The sequence below is a fragment of the Entelurus aequoreus genome, linkage group LG04 (genome assembly GCF_033978785.1).
Source record: "Entelurus aequoreus isolate RoL-2023_Sb linkage group LG04, RoL_Eaeq_v1.1, whole genome shotgun sequence".
NCBI lineage: Eukaryota > Metazoa > Chordata > Actinopteri > Syngnathiformes > Syngnathidae > Entelurus > Entelurus aequoreus.
In genome coordinates, this window is record NC_084734.1 from 12287530 (window position 1) to 12301837 (window position 14308).

The window sequence follows — 14308 nt, forward strand, 5'->3', positions numbered from 1 at the left end:
CTGAAGCAAGTCCTTTTTAAAAAATTTTGTGTAAGGGTCCCCCATTACGACATTTTTGCGAAAAAAAGTTTTCCAAAAATATGCATTTTCTGCCATTTTCGTGTTTTGTCGGGACTCCTGATGAGGTTTCGAGACATCTCCTACTTTGCAAATTAAATTCCACCCAGAGCCCCAATTTCGGCGGGGTAGGTCCTTATGTCACAATAAAACCACCAGCAGAAATAATTGAAAAATGAAACTCAGCAGCCGATATTGACAATTAAAAGGTCTTTCTCGCAAATTGTTGGCTATGACTTTAAACCAAAACCAAGCATGCATCAATATAGCTCTTGTCTCAAAGTAGGTGTACTGTCACCACCTGTCACATCACACCCAGACTTATTTGGACTTTTTTTGCTGTTTTCCTGTGTGTAGTTTTTTTTACTTCTTGTCTGGTGCTCCTATTTTGGTGTAGATTATCATTTCATGTACGGGATGTACTTTGTGGACGCCGTCTGCTGCTCCGCACGCTGTAAGTCTTTGCTGTCGTCCAGCATTCTGTTTTTGTTTACTTTGCAGCCAGTTCAGTTTGTTTCCTTTTGCTTAGCCTTCCCTAATGGGCACTCACCTTTTGTTTATTTTTGGTTTAAGCATTAAGATACCTTTTTACCTGCACACTGCCTCCCGCTGTCCTGTGGATATTGTGATTAGGGCTGCAACTAATGATTAATTTGATCATCGATTAATCTGTCGATTATTACTTCGATTAACCGATTAATAATCGGATAAAAGAGACTAACTACATTTCTATCCTTTCCAGTATTTTATTTAAAAAAAAGAACATACTGGCACCATACTTACTTTGATTATTGTTTCTCAGCTGTTTGTACATGTTGCAGTTTATAAATAAAGGTTCATAATATAAAAATAAAAACAATAAAAATTGCCTATGCGCATAGATCCAACGAATCGATGACTAAATTAATCGGCAACTATTTTTATAAACGATTTTAATCGATTAGTTGTTGCAGCCCTAATTGTGATCACAACAAACATCTACAAAGCAATTAGCTAGCTGCTGCCACCTACTGATATGGAAGAGTATTACACTGTTACTCTGCTGAGCTCTAACCAGCACAGACATTAGTTGCGGACTATAATTACTGGTTAGCAAAAAATATTTTTAACCCAAATAGGTGCAACTACACGAATCTCCCACGGCACACCAGACTGTATCTCTGTGCCGCGGCACAGTGGTTGGAAAAACACGTCCTCAAGTGACCTCAGGGACTCGCACGTCTAATTATATCTGTGATCCTCTTATCACAGCGGAACATCTCACACATGCCAGCGGCCCCGTTATCAATTTATTAATATGTCCATTTTTCTTATCAATACAACATTGTCACTATTTGCACTTTGTACACAGAAGGTAAGGAGAGTCAGCTAAGAAAAACAAGTGGAAGAATGTAGCGTCTTCTTAAAAATTGGTCATTTAAATAACATCCTGTACATGTAATCAAGAGGGAAGTCGTGTGTGTATGTGTGTGTGTGTATGTGTGTGTGTGTGATCCAAACATGACACTTCCAGGGTTGCTTAGAAAACCATGAAAAACCCTGTCATAAGCATAGATGTGTTTAAAGATTGGACTCTCCGTGTAAAAATGCTCTGCTCCTCCACACTTTTGGCAAATCAAACATTTCCACAAATATTTCACATTGTCACCTGCGGGGGAGGGGAGTTAGACTTTGAAGAAAAAAATGAGCGTCATGTCAACAACGCAGCTTTTGCAGTTTGTCTCAGAATATTAAATTCATATTTAGAAGGTAAAGAAAAGTGAATTAAAACAGTTTGCAGAATCAAACCATTATTTGGATCGACTCTTCAGGAATAATTGGTCAAAGTACAAGTCAGAAGAGCTTTCTAGTCACTTGCTACAAAAAAAGGCTTTAAGATAACTTCTTTTTCTTTTGTGTCTTTTGGAAAAAAGTTCAGCTTTCCTCCCTTTAAGATGAAGTCTTTGAGAAAAGTTTCTATTTCTTCTGGGAGAATCCAAAGCTGGCGTCTAACCGTTCCTTCAAAAGCAAAGTCCAGCTCTTGTCTCTCTTCCCATCATGCAATGCACTCTCCTTCTACTCGCCCGCGGTTCTTCAGGCAAAGAACACGACAAAAACGATGAAGAAGATGACGAGGACCAGGAAGATCTTGATCATCAGCCAGCGGTTGGACGACACCGACTGGAAGTACTTGAGGATCTCGGAGTGGGCCGCCTCCACGTTGAGCTGAGAGTCCTCCACGTTGGAGTCGATCCTGCCACGCATCACATTACATTCATGACGGAGCACATTAAGAAATGGAGAGTCAAAAACATATCAAATCGTATTCCCTTCAAAGGAATGTTGGAAAATGTCCACCAACCTTTGGATGGTCTCCTCCTGCTCCTTGACCATGTGGGCCAGCTGCTGGAAGATGGAGCCCAGTTCCACGATGGTGCTCTCGATGTTCTGCATGGTGTCAGCACGGCTCTGGATGTAAGAGTCCTGCAAACGGTACAGTTTTTATGACTCAACTTTACTTTACAACAGACCCGGGTCTTCAACAGGCCCAGGACCCCCAAACTGATTTAGAGAAGGATCTATTTATATATCTTGTATGAAATTAGGATTGCATTTACATTCAACTGGTCCTAAAACTACACCCTTGTTGGGCAATACTAATGCAATATTCAAATAACAGTGTTATGCAGCTAATCGCTAGATGTCAACTAGGGCGCCAATCGTTGGCCGGCGCCAGGGGCGCCAATCGTTGGCCGGCGCCAGGGGCGCCAATCGTTGGCCGGCGCCAGGGGCGCCAATCGTTGGCCGGCGCCAGGGGCGCCAATCGTTGGCCGGCGCCAGGGGCGCCAATCGTTGGCCGGCGCCAGGGGCGCCAATCGTTGGCCGGCGCCAGGGGCGCCAATCGTTGGCCGGCGCCAGGGGCGCCAATCGTTGGCCGGCGCCAGGGGCGCCAATCGTTGGCCGGCGCCAGGGGCGCCAATCGTTGGCCGGCGCCAGGGGCGCCAATCGTTGGCCGGCGCCAGGGGGCCCAATCGTTGGCCGGCGCCAGGGGGGCCAATCGTTGGCCGGCGCCAGGGGCGCCAATCGTTGGCCGGCGCCAGGGGCGCCAATCGTTGGCCGGCGCCAGGGGCGCCAATCGTTGGCCGGCGCCAGGGGCGCCAATCGTTGGCCGGCGCCAGGGGCGCCAATCGTTGGCCGGCGCCAGGGGCGCCAATCGTTGGCCGGCGCCAGGGGCGCCAATCGTTGGCCGGCGCCAGGGGCGCCAATCGTTGGCCGGCGCCAGGGGCGCCAATCGTTGGCCGGCGCCAGGGGCGCCAATCGTTGGCCGGCGCCAGGGGCGCCAATCGTTGGCCGGCGCCAGGGGCGCCAATCGTTGGCCGGCGCCAGGGGCGCCAATCGTTGGCCGGCACCAGGGGCGCCAATCGTTGGCCGGCGCCAGGGGCGCCAATCGTTGGCCGGCGCCAGGGGCGCCAATCGTTGGCCGGCGCCAGGGGCGCCAATCGTTGGCCGGCGCCAGGGGGGCCAATCGTTGGCCGGCGCCAGGGGCGCCAATCGTTGGCCGGCGCCAGGGGCGCCAATCGTTGGCCGGCACCAGGGGCGCCAATCGTTGGCCGGCGCCAGGGGCGCCAATCGTTGGCCGGCACCAGGGGCGCCAATCGTTGGCCGGCACCAGGGGCGCCAATCGTTGGCCGGCACCAGGGGCGCCAATCGTTGGCCGGCACCAGGGGCGCCCATCGTTGGCCGGCACCAGGGGCGCCAATCGTTGGCCGGCAACAGGGGCGCCAATCCGTGGTCATGTTTTCTCTTACGTCATTGACAGCGATCGATAGCACTTCAGCTTTGACTGCCCGTCGCTGGAAGGATACTTCGTCTTTGACAGCTGCTGGAATCTGAAGAAATCGATTGTTTTTTTTGTACAGGCGCGAAACAGGACAGTCGCGTGCCGGTTAAGGACCCCCGGCAACTTTGTGATTTTATTGGACGCAGCCCCGGAAGTAAATGGGGGGGTTTTGTAGAGGGAAGAAATTTGGCGTGACACCGGCAATCGTTGGCCGGCACCAAGGGCGCCAATCGTTGGCCGGCACCAAGGGCACCAAGGGCGCCAATCGTTGGCCGGCACCAGGGGCGCCAATCGTTGGCCGGCACCAGGGGCGCCAATCGTTGGCCGGCACCAGGGGCGCCAATCGTTGGCCGGCACCAGGGGCGCCAATCGTTGGCCGGCACCAAGGGCGCCAATCGTTGGCCGGCACCAAGGGCGCCAATCGTTGGCCGGCACCAAGGGCGCCGTCACGCCAAATATCTTCCCCCTACAAAAACCTTCCCCCCCCATTTACTTCCGTGGTCATGTTTTCTCTTACGTCATTGACAGCGATCGATAGCACTTCAGCTTTGACTGCCCGTCGCTGGAAGGATACTTCGTCTTTGACAGCTGCTGGAATCTGAAGAAATCGATTATTGTTTTTTTTTGTACAGGCGCGAAACAGGACAGTCGCGTGCCGGTTAAGGACCCCCGGCAACTTTGTGATTTTATTGGACGCAGCCCCGGAAGTAAATGGTGGGGGGGGAGGTTTTTGCAGGGGGAAGAAATTTTGCGTGACACCGGCAATCGTTGGCCGGCACCAAGGGCGCCAATCGTTGGCCGGCACCAAGGGCGCCAATCGTTGGCCGGCACCAAGGGCGCCAATCGTTGGCCGGCACCAAGGGCGCCAATCGTTGGCCGGTACCAAGGGCGCCAATCGTTGGCTGTCAACTAGGGCCCCAAATGCTAGCTGGCAACTATGGCGCCAAATGCTAGCTGGCAACTAGGGCGCCAAATGCTAGCTGTCAACTAGGGCGCCAAATGCTAGCTGGCAACTAGGGCGCCAAATGCTAGCTGGCAACTAGGGCGCCAAATGCTAGCTGGCAACTAGGGCGCCAAATGCTAGCTGGCAACTAGGGTGCCAAATGCTAGCTGGCAACTAGGGCGCCAAATGCTAGCTGGCAACTAGGGCGCTAACCGCTAGCTGGCGACTAGGTCGCTAACCGCTAGGTAGAACCTAAAGCCCTAATGACTAAAAGGCAACTAGCGCGCTAATGGTTAGCTGACAACGAGGGAACTAATTGCTAGCTGGCAACTACAGCGATAATCGCTAGCTATCTTCAATGTTAGCATGACTCTAGTAATATTGTAGGAGCCAGGTCAGGTGGTGTGTATTCACAGAATTAACGTATGTGTCACATGACATTAGAGGCGGGCCCTAAGAAAGGGGCGTTACCCCGATTTGAACATAATTCCATTGACCGCTGATAGCCGCTATATTGCAAAGGTGAAGACATAAACCGACCTTTTGGTCAACTTTGACAGCCAGTTTAGACGTGGAAATAGTGAGAAAGACACAAAAAGACCTTTGGTTCCACCCCCTTTTTTCCTTTGCCAGGATTATGAGCCATTCCTCATCGAAATGAGAATATATGAGCGTCCTATGCTAGTGACAGCAGACCTTGTACAGTAAGTGATGTTTTGTTATGTTTGTTGGCTGTCATGAAGTCTGCGGTGAGTAATAATCAGTCATATCGAAGGAAAAAGGGAAAGTTGTGATGCTTAAAATGATCCAAATACATGAATAGTACATGAAAGTACCTGGTACTACATTACATATATACTTACATGTATATAGGACCTGGATGGAGGTGTTTTATAGGCGGAATAGTACGACTCCTGATTGCATTTATCTGATAGTTATGCACTAAAAAAATAAAATGTTTTCTAGTCTTACATAAGGATTGTGAATGATGGGCAAAATTCCCCCAAAAATGCACTTCCCCTTTAAATATTGTTGAAGCTCAGCACACTAACTTCCACTTCATAACCAAGGGCGTGGATACATATAATCATGTAATTTATTACCTGTTTTTTTCAACACTTTTGTTACCATCAAACTTATTTTTCGTGTTGTCATGTCAGGGTGTTGTGTGATAAATGTTGAGGGGAAAAATCTATTATTTACATTTCGGAATAAGGCTACAACTATGCTAGGCCACAACTATGCTAGGCTACAACTATGTCAAATGTGGGGAAAATGGAAATACAGGGAATACTTTTTGGATGCACTTAAAACACTGTCTATACTAGTGTTGTCCCCATACCAATATTTTGGTGCCGGCACCAACATGTATTTCGATACTTTACTAAATAAAGGGGACCACAAAAAATATCATTATTGTCTTTATTTGAACAAAAAATCATGTACATGAAACATATGTTTATTATTGTAATTTAGTCCTTAAATAAAATAGTGAACATACTAGTCAACTTGTCTTTTAGTAGTAAGTAAACAAACAAAGACTCCTGATTAGTCTGCTGATGTATGCAGTAACATATTGTGTCATTTATCTACCTATTATTTTGTACACATTATAAAGGACAAACTGTAAAAATTGATTATTAATCTACTTGCTCATTTACTGTTAATATTCACTTATTTTCTGTTTGAACATGTTCTATCTACACTTCTGTTAAAATGTAATAATCACTTATTCTTCTTTTCTTTGATACTTTACATTAGTTTTGGATGATACCACACATTTAGGTATCAATTCAATACTGTTATGGTTGGAGGGAGTTGTGACGGCACAGACACAAGGGGGCGGTATAGCTCTATGTATTTTATTATATATATTATAATATATATAATAATCAGCAATAATACTATAAATAAACTATAGAATGGTGTGTGACGAAATTCAAGAGAGTGTGTGTGAGGCTGTGTGTGTGATTACCTAGTGTTGGATCGAGAGGAGGGACAAGACATAAAGGCATTATTTATTTTGTCTACATTAGGAGGGACAAACTGTAAACATTTATTATTAATCCACCTGTTCATTTACTGTTAATATCTGCTTATTTTCTGTTTTAACAAGTTCTATCTACGCTTCTGTTGAAATGTAATAATCACTTATTCTTCTCTTCTTTGATACTTTAGTTTTGGATGATATCACACATTTAGATATCGATCCGATACCAAGTCGTCACAGGATCATACATTGGTCATATTCAAAGACCTCATGTGTCCAGGGACGCATTTACTGACTTTATGAACATAATATGAATTTTTTTTAAACTAAAAAAGATTTTGTGATGCTAAAAAAATATCGATGTAATCATAGTAGTATCGACTCGGTACGCTCCTGTACTTGGTATCATTACAGTGGATGTCAGGTGTAGGTCCACCCATGGCGTTTGTTTACATTGTGACGCCGGTGAGCTATTGTATCCTCCTACGGTGTGTAGTGAAGCATGTTTAGCTATTCCTCGTCCTCCAGTGATAATGTAACTTGTAAGAAACTTACTTTGTCACTATGGAGGCCAGGATTAGTGATTTATAAGTAGCTAAAACACTGTGGATGAATGTTAGCCACTAGGTAGCTAGCTATGTTTTAAAGTACCTCTTCCTGAGGGTGTTTGTGTTATAACTTCACCTTTATCTTTACTTTTTACACCAAAATGCGTCCGTTCTCCCTTTTCTATCTACACACTGTGTCTGCTTGTAAGTACTCTGTGTGCGCGCGAACATGCTCCTCTGCTCGTAAAACCAGCAATGTCACGACGCGACTACGACGTGCCTTCATGCCCGCTAAAAAAAAAAAAAAGGGGGTGTGGGGACCGGTACTTTTTAGAGGCGGTGTAGTACAGAATATGATTCATTAGTATCACGGGCATAGCGTACAACCCTAGTGTAGACAGGTTCAGTTTGAGCGTGACACCTTGGTCTCGCTGCATGTTTGAACCAACCTGCTCGTCAATGAGCTGCAGCTGCAAGGGATTATTAGCGTGCGAGTCCATGTCGATGGCAACGTCGCCCAGACTCCTGGACTCATCCTGCATCAGGACTGAACTCTCTGGGGGGAAAGACAAGAAGAGCAGACAAGGGTTCAAAGCACTCACACACACACACACACAAGTCCTCATTGATAGAGGTGAGGAAAGCAGAAAAGAAGGGGCGGGGCTTATAAGTGTAAGCTTGTTATAATTCATCATTATGAACGCTGAGAGAGTCAAGCGGTCCAGGGAAATACCTTTTACATTTGAGGTTGTAAAGCCCTGGTAGTCATTGCGCGGCTCGCGAGCTGCATGCGGCTCCTGGGCCCCTTTTTTGCGGCTCCCTAAAATATTTGGTCATTTTTGCATTACAGAGGACCAAATGCAGGGGAAGAGTCATTCACATGGATTTGTTTCTTTTCACAGCAGCTGGGGGTTTCCCCAAAAGCACACTGGCAGTTAAGTGTTGCGTTGGATATTCAACTAATGTGCCCAGTGTAACATTACATGTAGAAACCACTTTTTTTGTCCTTGTTACATGGTGAGTTTGGCAAATGAGTCATGTCTGTCACTTTTCTTTAGCATGTTAAACATTTTTTTGGGAATTTCCTATCGTTCACAATTCTTATGGGAGATAAGAACCCATGTATTTCTCTTTTTTGTGCATAAAACACGAGCAAGAAGTCGCCACACTGCAAAAACTGAAATCTACGTAAGATGAAATACCTCAAATAAGGTTGATATTTCCTTTTTTCTATCTGATAAGATAATTCTTCTCACTAAGCAGATTTTATGTTAGAGTGTTTTACTTGTTTTAAGGGTTTTGGTCCTTAATGATCTCAGTAAGATTTACAGCTTGTTGCTGAGATTTGATGACCTATATTGAGTAAAACATGCTTGAAACTAGAATATCAACTGTTGCAAAGCTGTGTCATCAACACTCACAAGTAGAGATGTCCGATAATGGCTTTTTTGGCGATATCCCGATATTGTCCAACTCTTAATTACCGATTCCGATATCAACCGATACCGATACATACAGTCATGGAATTCACACATTATTATGACCAATTCTGTTGTGATGCCCCGCTGGATGCAGTAAACAATGTAACACGCTTTTTCAAAATAAATCAACTCAAGTTATGGAAAAAAATGCCAACATGGCACTGCCATATTTATTATTGAAGTCACAAAGTGCATTATTTTTTTTAACATGCCTCAAAAGAGCAGCTTGGAATTTGGGACATGCTCTCCCTGAGAGAGCATGAGGAGGTTGAGGTGGGCGGGGGGTGTATATTGTAGCGTCCTGTAAGAGTTAGTGCTGCAAGGGGTTCTGGGTATTTGTTCTGTTGCGTTTATGTTGTGTTACGGTGCGGGTGTTCTCCCGAAATGTGTTTGCCATTCTTGTTTGGTGTGGGTTCACAGTGTGGCGCATATTTGTAACAGTGTTAAAGTTGTTTATACGGTCACCCTTAGTGTGACCTGTATGGCTGTTGACCAAGTATGCGTTGCATTCACTTGTGTGTGTGAAAAGCAGTAGATATTATGTGACTGGGCACGCACACAAAGGCAGTGCCTTTAAGGCACGCCTCCAATATTGTTGTCTGCGAGAAATTCGGGAGAATGGTTGCCCTGCGAGATTTTCGGGAGGGACACTGAAATTCGGGAGTCTCCGTGGGAAAATCGGGAGGGTTGGCAGGTATGACTGGGAGACGCAACTGCTCTGTACTTCTCCCTACGTCCGCGTACCACTCCGTACAGCGGCGTTATAAAAATAATACATTTTACTTTTTAAAAAACCGATACTGATAATTTCCGATATTACATTTTAAAGCATTTATCGGACTGCCGATATTATCGGACATCTCTACTCACAAGTATAAAACTACTTTTTTAAAGTAATAATTTCTTACTTCATGCATGGCACAAAAAAATCATGATGCCGAGCACATATTATTATGTCAAGATAATGGCACGAGCATTTACTTCATTTAAGAATATTTTTCAACATATTGAGCAAAAAGGTCTCATTTTTTTTCTACCAAGAAAAGTGCACTTGTTATTAGTGAGAATATACTTATTTTAAGGTATTTTGGGGTTCATTGAGGTTAGCTAATTGTACTTGTTTTGGAAAGTCTTGACAAGCCGAATTTTCTTGTTCTATTGGCAGATAATTTTGCTTAGTTCAAATAAAATACACCTAATTTTTGAATTTTTTTCTCTTGTTTTTGAACACTGACTTTTTGCAGTGCAACAATGCAGGTAATGTGGATTTGATCTATTCCGCCTAATAAGCCCTCTAAATAAAACATTCAAACACCTCCTTCAACGTTTCATATACATGCTGTAAGTATATATGTAATATAGTAACAGGCACGTTCATAATATGTAGGAGTAACAGCATTTTGGTCACTTGAAACATCGTCAACATTTTTTTGGGGGGGGGGGTGTATTGAGTTTTTTGTTGCCCTGATGTGGGAGAGAATGTCGTTGTGGCCTGTGCAGCCCTTTGAGACACGTGTGATTAAGGGCTATATACATCAACTTTGGTTGATTGATTGATCGCGATATTCGCTATTTCCTCTAAAAATAACAACTCCCACTGATTCTGGCAGACTTCATGGGACTTTGGGACAAATGATGATCAGAACCTTATCTTACGAACAAACTACAAGTTTTAGAAGCTGGGTGTTAAGCAGGTCTAGCCCTAGTGAAACACTAAGCATCATGTAGCAGTATTGTTTGGTACTAAACAAGAAATATAAACTACAAAACAATCAATTATTGTTCAGTTGGTATTTTTTAGTCCCGGTCCCTTATTCGGTCGATCCTCCTGGACCGTGAAGATTCTGGACTAATGCTACTACTGTCTGCATTTCTTTTTATTCAGCTGACCGTCGTAATTTTGACAACGCTGTCACATTCGGTTCAGCTGCATACACATTACAACATCAGGATTACGAGTAAGTAGCAACTTCAGACAAAAGTTTGTAACAACATTCATCCTCAAAAGTCCCTCAAAGTCACACATGCTAGTAAGAGCTAGTTTCTAGTGAACACCAATTAACTCACGACCGCCACTCCGGGCCCTATTTTGCCCAGGTCTGCACTACAGACATACAGTAGGTCGGTAGCTGTCAACACTCGATATAGCCTGCGCTCTGTCACTCAGATACATCCCTCTGCAACATAAACACAAAACTATTTCTAATTTCAAAATGCACACCCACCTAACGTGCCAATTGATGGTTTTGATTTATATATTTGATATATCATGTAAAAGGTCTGTGTTCCGCACATGAATGCAATACATAAATGAAATTTCCAGCTTAGTGTAATAGTATTGAATAGAAGCATAGTGATGGATCTGTGTGCTCGTTACAACATAACTGCATTAGCAAACATAGTTGACTTGTTTAAGACTTAAAAGTAGGTGTAAATACTTCCCTGCTGTGAGATGTTACATCAAGTTGTGGAGGTGTACAAACTCTTGTGCTAATAAAAAAAAAAAGCTTTTTTCCCACATCTTTATTTACACCAATTACATATAGTACCGCTAAGAGTATAATATCGATAAGGAATATCGGTAACGGTATTGTATCAGTATAATATCGATAAGGAATATCGGTAACGGTATTGTATCAGTAAAATCTTAAAATATACAACCCGACTGTCTGCTCTCACTAGAATGCAGAATGATGGAATGTTCCGCACAATAATAGTGTTCCCTGTTCAGGTGATGACTTCATCATAATTAGGTAAAAAATGCTGGGCTCAAACGAGCATCTTGTCGTGTCTTCGGGTCCAAGTAGACCAACTTCTTGGCTGATGGCCACAACTTTGTATCATATAAGTGTGAGGCATGATTTATAATCTAGCAGGAACTTTTACCAACTGGGGAGGCGATGCAGTAGCTCAGTAGAAAGCTGCAGTAGCTACGTTCCCTCCGTGATCAAAGTGCCGTGTTACTAAAAATAGTTCCTCGGCGTTAGCTCTTTAAATAGCAATGTTGCTAACACTTGGTTAATATGCAGGTTACAGCATGTAAATAGAGTATTGTTGGCGGTTTCTGAATGTTTTTAGAGGCGGAATAGGTTAATCCCATTAGCCGTCTCGTACTGCTGTTTTTTTCCAATTTAGAATGAATAAAAAAAAGAGCAAGATGTGTTCTTGTTTCATCTAGGGCAGGGGTCACCAACGCGGTGCCCGCGGGCACCAGGTAGCCCATAAGGACCAGATGAGTAGCCCGCTGGCCTGTTCTAAAAAATAGCTCAAATAGCAGCACTTACCAGTGAGCTGCCTCTATTTTTTAAATTGTATTTATTTACTAGCAAGCTGGTCTCGCTTTGCTCTACGACATTTTTAATTCTAAGAGAGACAAAACTCAAATAGAATTTGAAAATCCAAGAAAATATTTTAAAGACTTGGTCTTCACTTGTTTAAATAAATTCATTAATTTTTTTACTTTGCTTCTTAGAATTTTAAAGAAAAAATACAACCTTAAAAATGATTTTAGGATTTTTAAACACATATACCTTTTTACCTTTTAAATTCCTTCCTCTTCTTTCCTGACAATTTAAATCAATGTTCAAGTAAATTAATTGTTTTTATTGTAAAGAATAATAAACAAATTTTAATTTAATTTTTCATTTTAGCTTCTGTCTTTTCGACGAAGAATATTTGTGAAATATTTCTTCAAACTTATTATGATTAAAATTAAAAAAAAATATTCTGGCAAATCTAGAAAATCTGTAGAATCAAATTTAAATCTTATTTCAAAGTCTTTTGAATTTGTTTTAAAATTTTTGTTCTGGAAAATCTAGAAGAAATAATGATTTGTCTTTGTTAGAAATATAGCTTGGTCCAATTTGTTGTATATTCTAACAAAGTGTAGATTGGATTTTAACCTATTTAAAACATGTCATCAAAATTGTAAAATTAATCTTAATCAGGAAAAATTACTAATGATGTTCCATAAATTATTTTTTTAATTTTTTCAAAAAGATTCGAATTAGCTAGTTTTTCTCTTTTTTTTTTCGGTTGAATTTTGAATTTTAAAGAGTCGAAATCGAAGATAAACTATGTTTCAAAATTTAATTGTCATTTTTTTCGTGTTTTCTCCTCTTTTAAACCGTTCAATTAAGTGTAAATATCATTAATTATTAATAATAATAGAGTTAAAGGTAAATTGAGCAAATTGGCTATTTCTGGCAATTTATTTAAATGTGTATCAAACTGGTAGCCCTTCGCATTAATCAGTACCCAAGAAGTAGCTCTTGGTTTCAAAAAGGTTGGTGACCCCTGATCTAGGGATTGTGAATGAAATTCCAAAAAAGTGCAATTTCCCTTTACTGAAGAAAAAATGACCACCCTGTTACATAATCAAAGAAAATAGCTTTAAGATTTATAGAAGTTATTTTGCAGCAAAGCATATTGCTTGAAAATGGTATAAATGAAAGCTGGATTTAATTAGCATAGTCAAAGCAGGTTCTGTTAGGCAGCTAAATGTTTCTCCATAAATAAATGGATAACATTACTGTTATCCATTCACTGCTAATCTTCACATTGAAATACAGTGTGTGTAATGTTGGGGTTTAAATGAGGTTAAAAGATGCAAGTATTAAGTGGAATGCATGTGACAGCAGGGCTCGCACACTAAGTAGGGACACACTGATGTTCCCCTTTCTTTGACAAAATAGTTTGTCCAGTTTACATTTTAGACAAAAAAATGTGTTGAGGAACTGATTTGAATCACCACAGAGGGAACATGCCCTCAGGAGCATTAACGTAAAGTGCTGCCCTTAGTCCCTTGTGCCACCACATTACTGTGAGCAAATCACACAAAAGTCAATTAGTAGTGTGGAGTTGAGAAGAGACTGAACTTACTGAAGTTATTGGCCATGAGTGGAGAGGCAGCAGCAGGAGGCTGAGAGAAGTGCTCTCTCCTGCTGCGCTGCTGCTTCAGGTTCTGCGTACAAACACAAGAGACATGCTATGAAGGCAACATGACCCCCAAATGAAGATTGCACAATTACAGGTGGTCCTCATTTTATGCCGTTCTGTTACGCGACATTTTGTGGTTATGAACGCACTACGATCAATCGTTTATTCTCTACAAACAAAAAAATGGTTTCTTGTGCACGTTGGACTTATACGTAGTAGGAATTAGGGCTGGGCGATATGACCTTTTATTAATATCTGGATATGTTTAGACGTACAGTTTACACCATATATATCTCCATATTTTGCCTTGATGCATATAATCACAGCAGTATGATGATTCTATGTGTCTACATTAAAACATTCTTCTTCATACTGCATTAATATATGCTCATTTTAAACTTTCATGCAGAGAGGGAAATCACAACTAAGTCAATTTAGCAAAAGTGTATTTATTAAAGGCCTACTGAAAGCCACTACTACCGACCACGCAGTCTGATAGTTTATATATCAATGATGAAATCTTAACGTTGC

The 14308-nt window shown here is 42.5% G+C and overlaps 1 protein-coding gene across 2 annotated transcripts in view; it reads right to left on the reverse strand.

The window, feature by feature from the left end:
- Window positions 1-1090: 1090 nt before the first annotated feature.
- Window positions 1091-14308, reverse strand: part of stx5a (syntaxin 5A) — a 29430-nt gene continuing 16212 nt past the window's right edge. The window contains exons 8-12 of one of the 2 annotated variants that reach the window (XM_062044239.1): window positions 13721-13802; window positions 8092-8178; window positions 7808-7914; window positions 2399-2520; window positions 1091-2290 (exon numbers count right to left, since the gene is read on the reverse strand). In XM_062044239.1, coding sequence (XP_061900223.1) covers window positions 2131-2290; window positions 2399-2520; window positions 7808-7914; window positions 8092-8178; window positions 13721-13802 — 558 coding nt within the window. In that variant the 3' untranslated portion in view covers window positions 1091-2130. The remainder of the gene's footprint in view (window positions 2291-2398; window positions 2521-7807; window positions 7915-8091; window positions 8179-13720; window positions 13803-14308) is intronic. The other variant, XM_062044241.1, reaches the window with a different exon arrangement.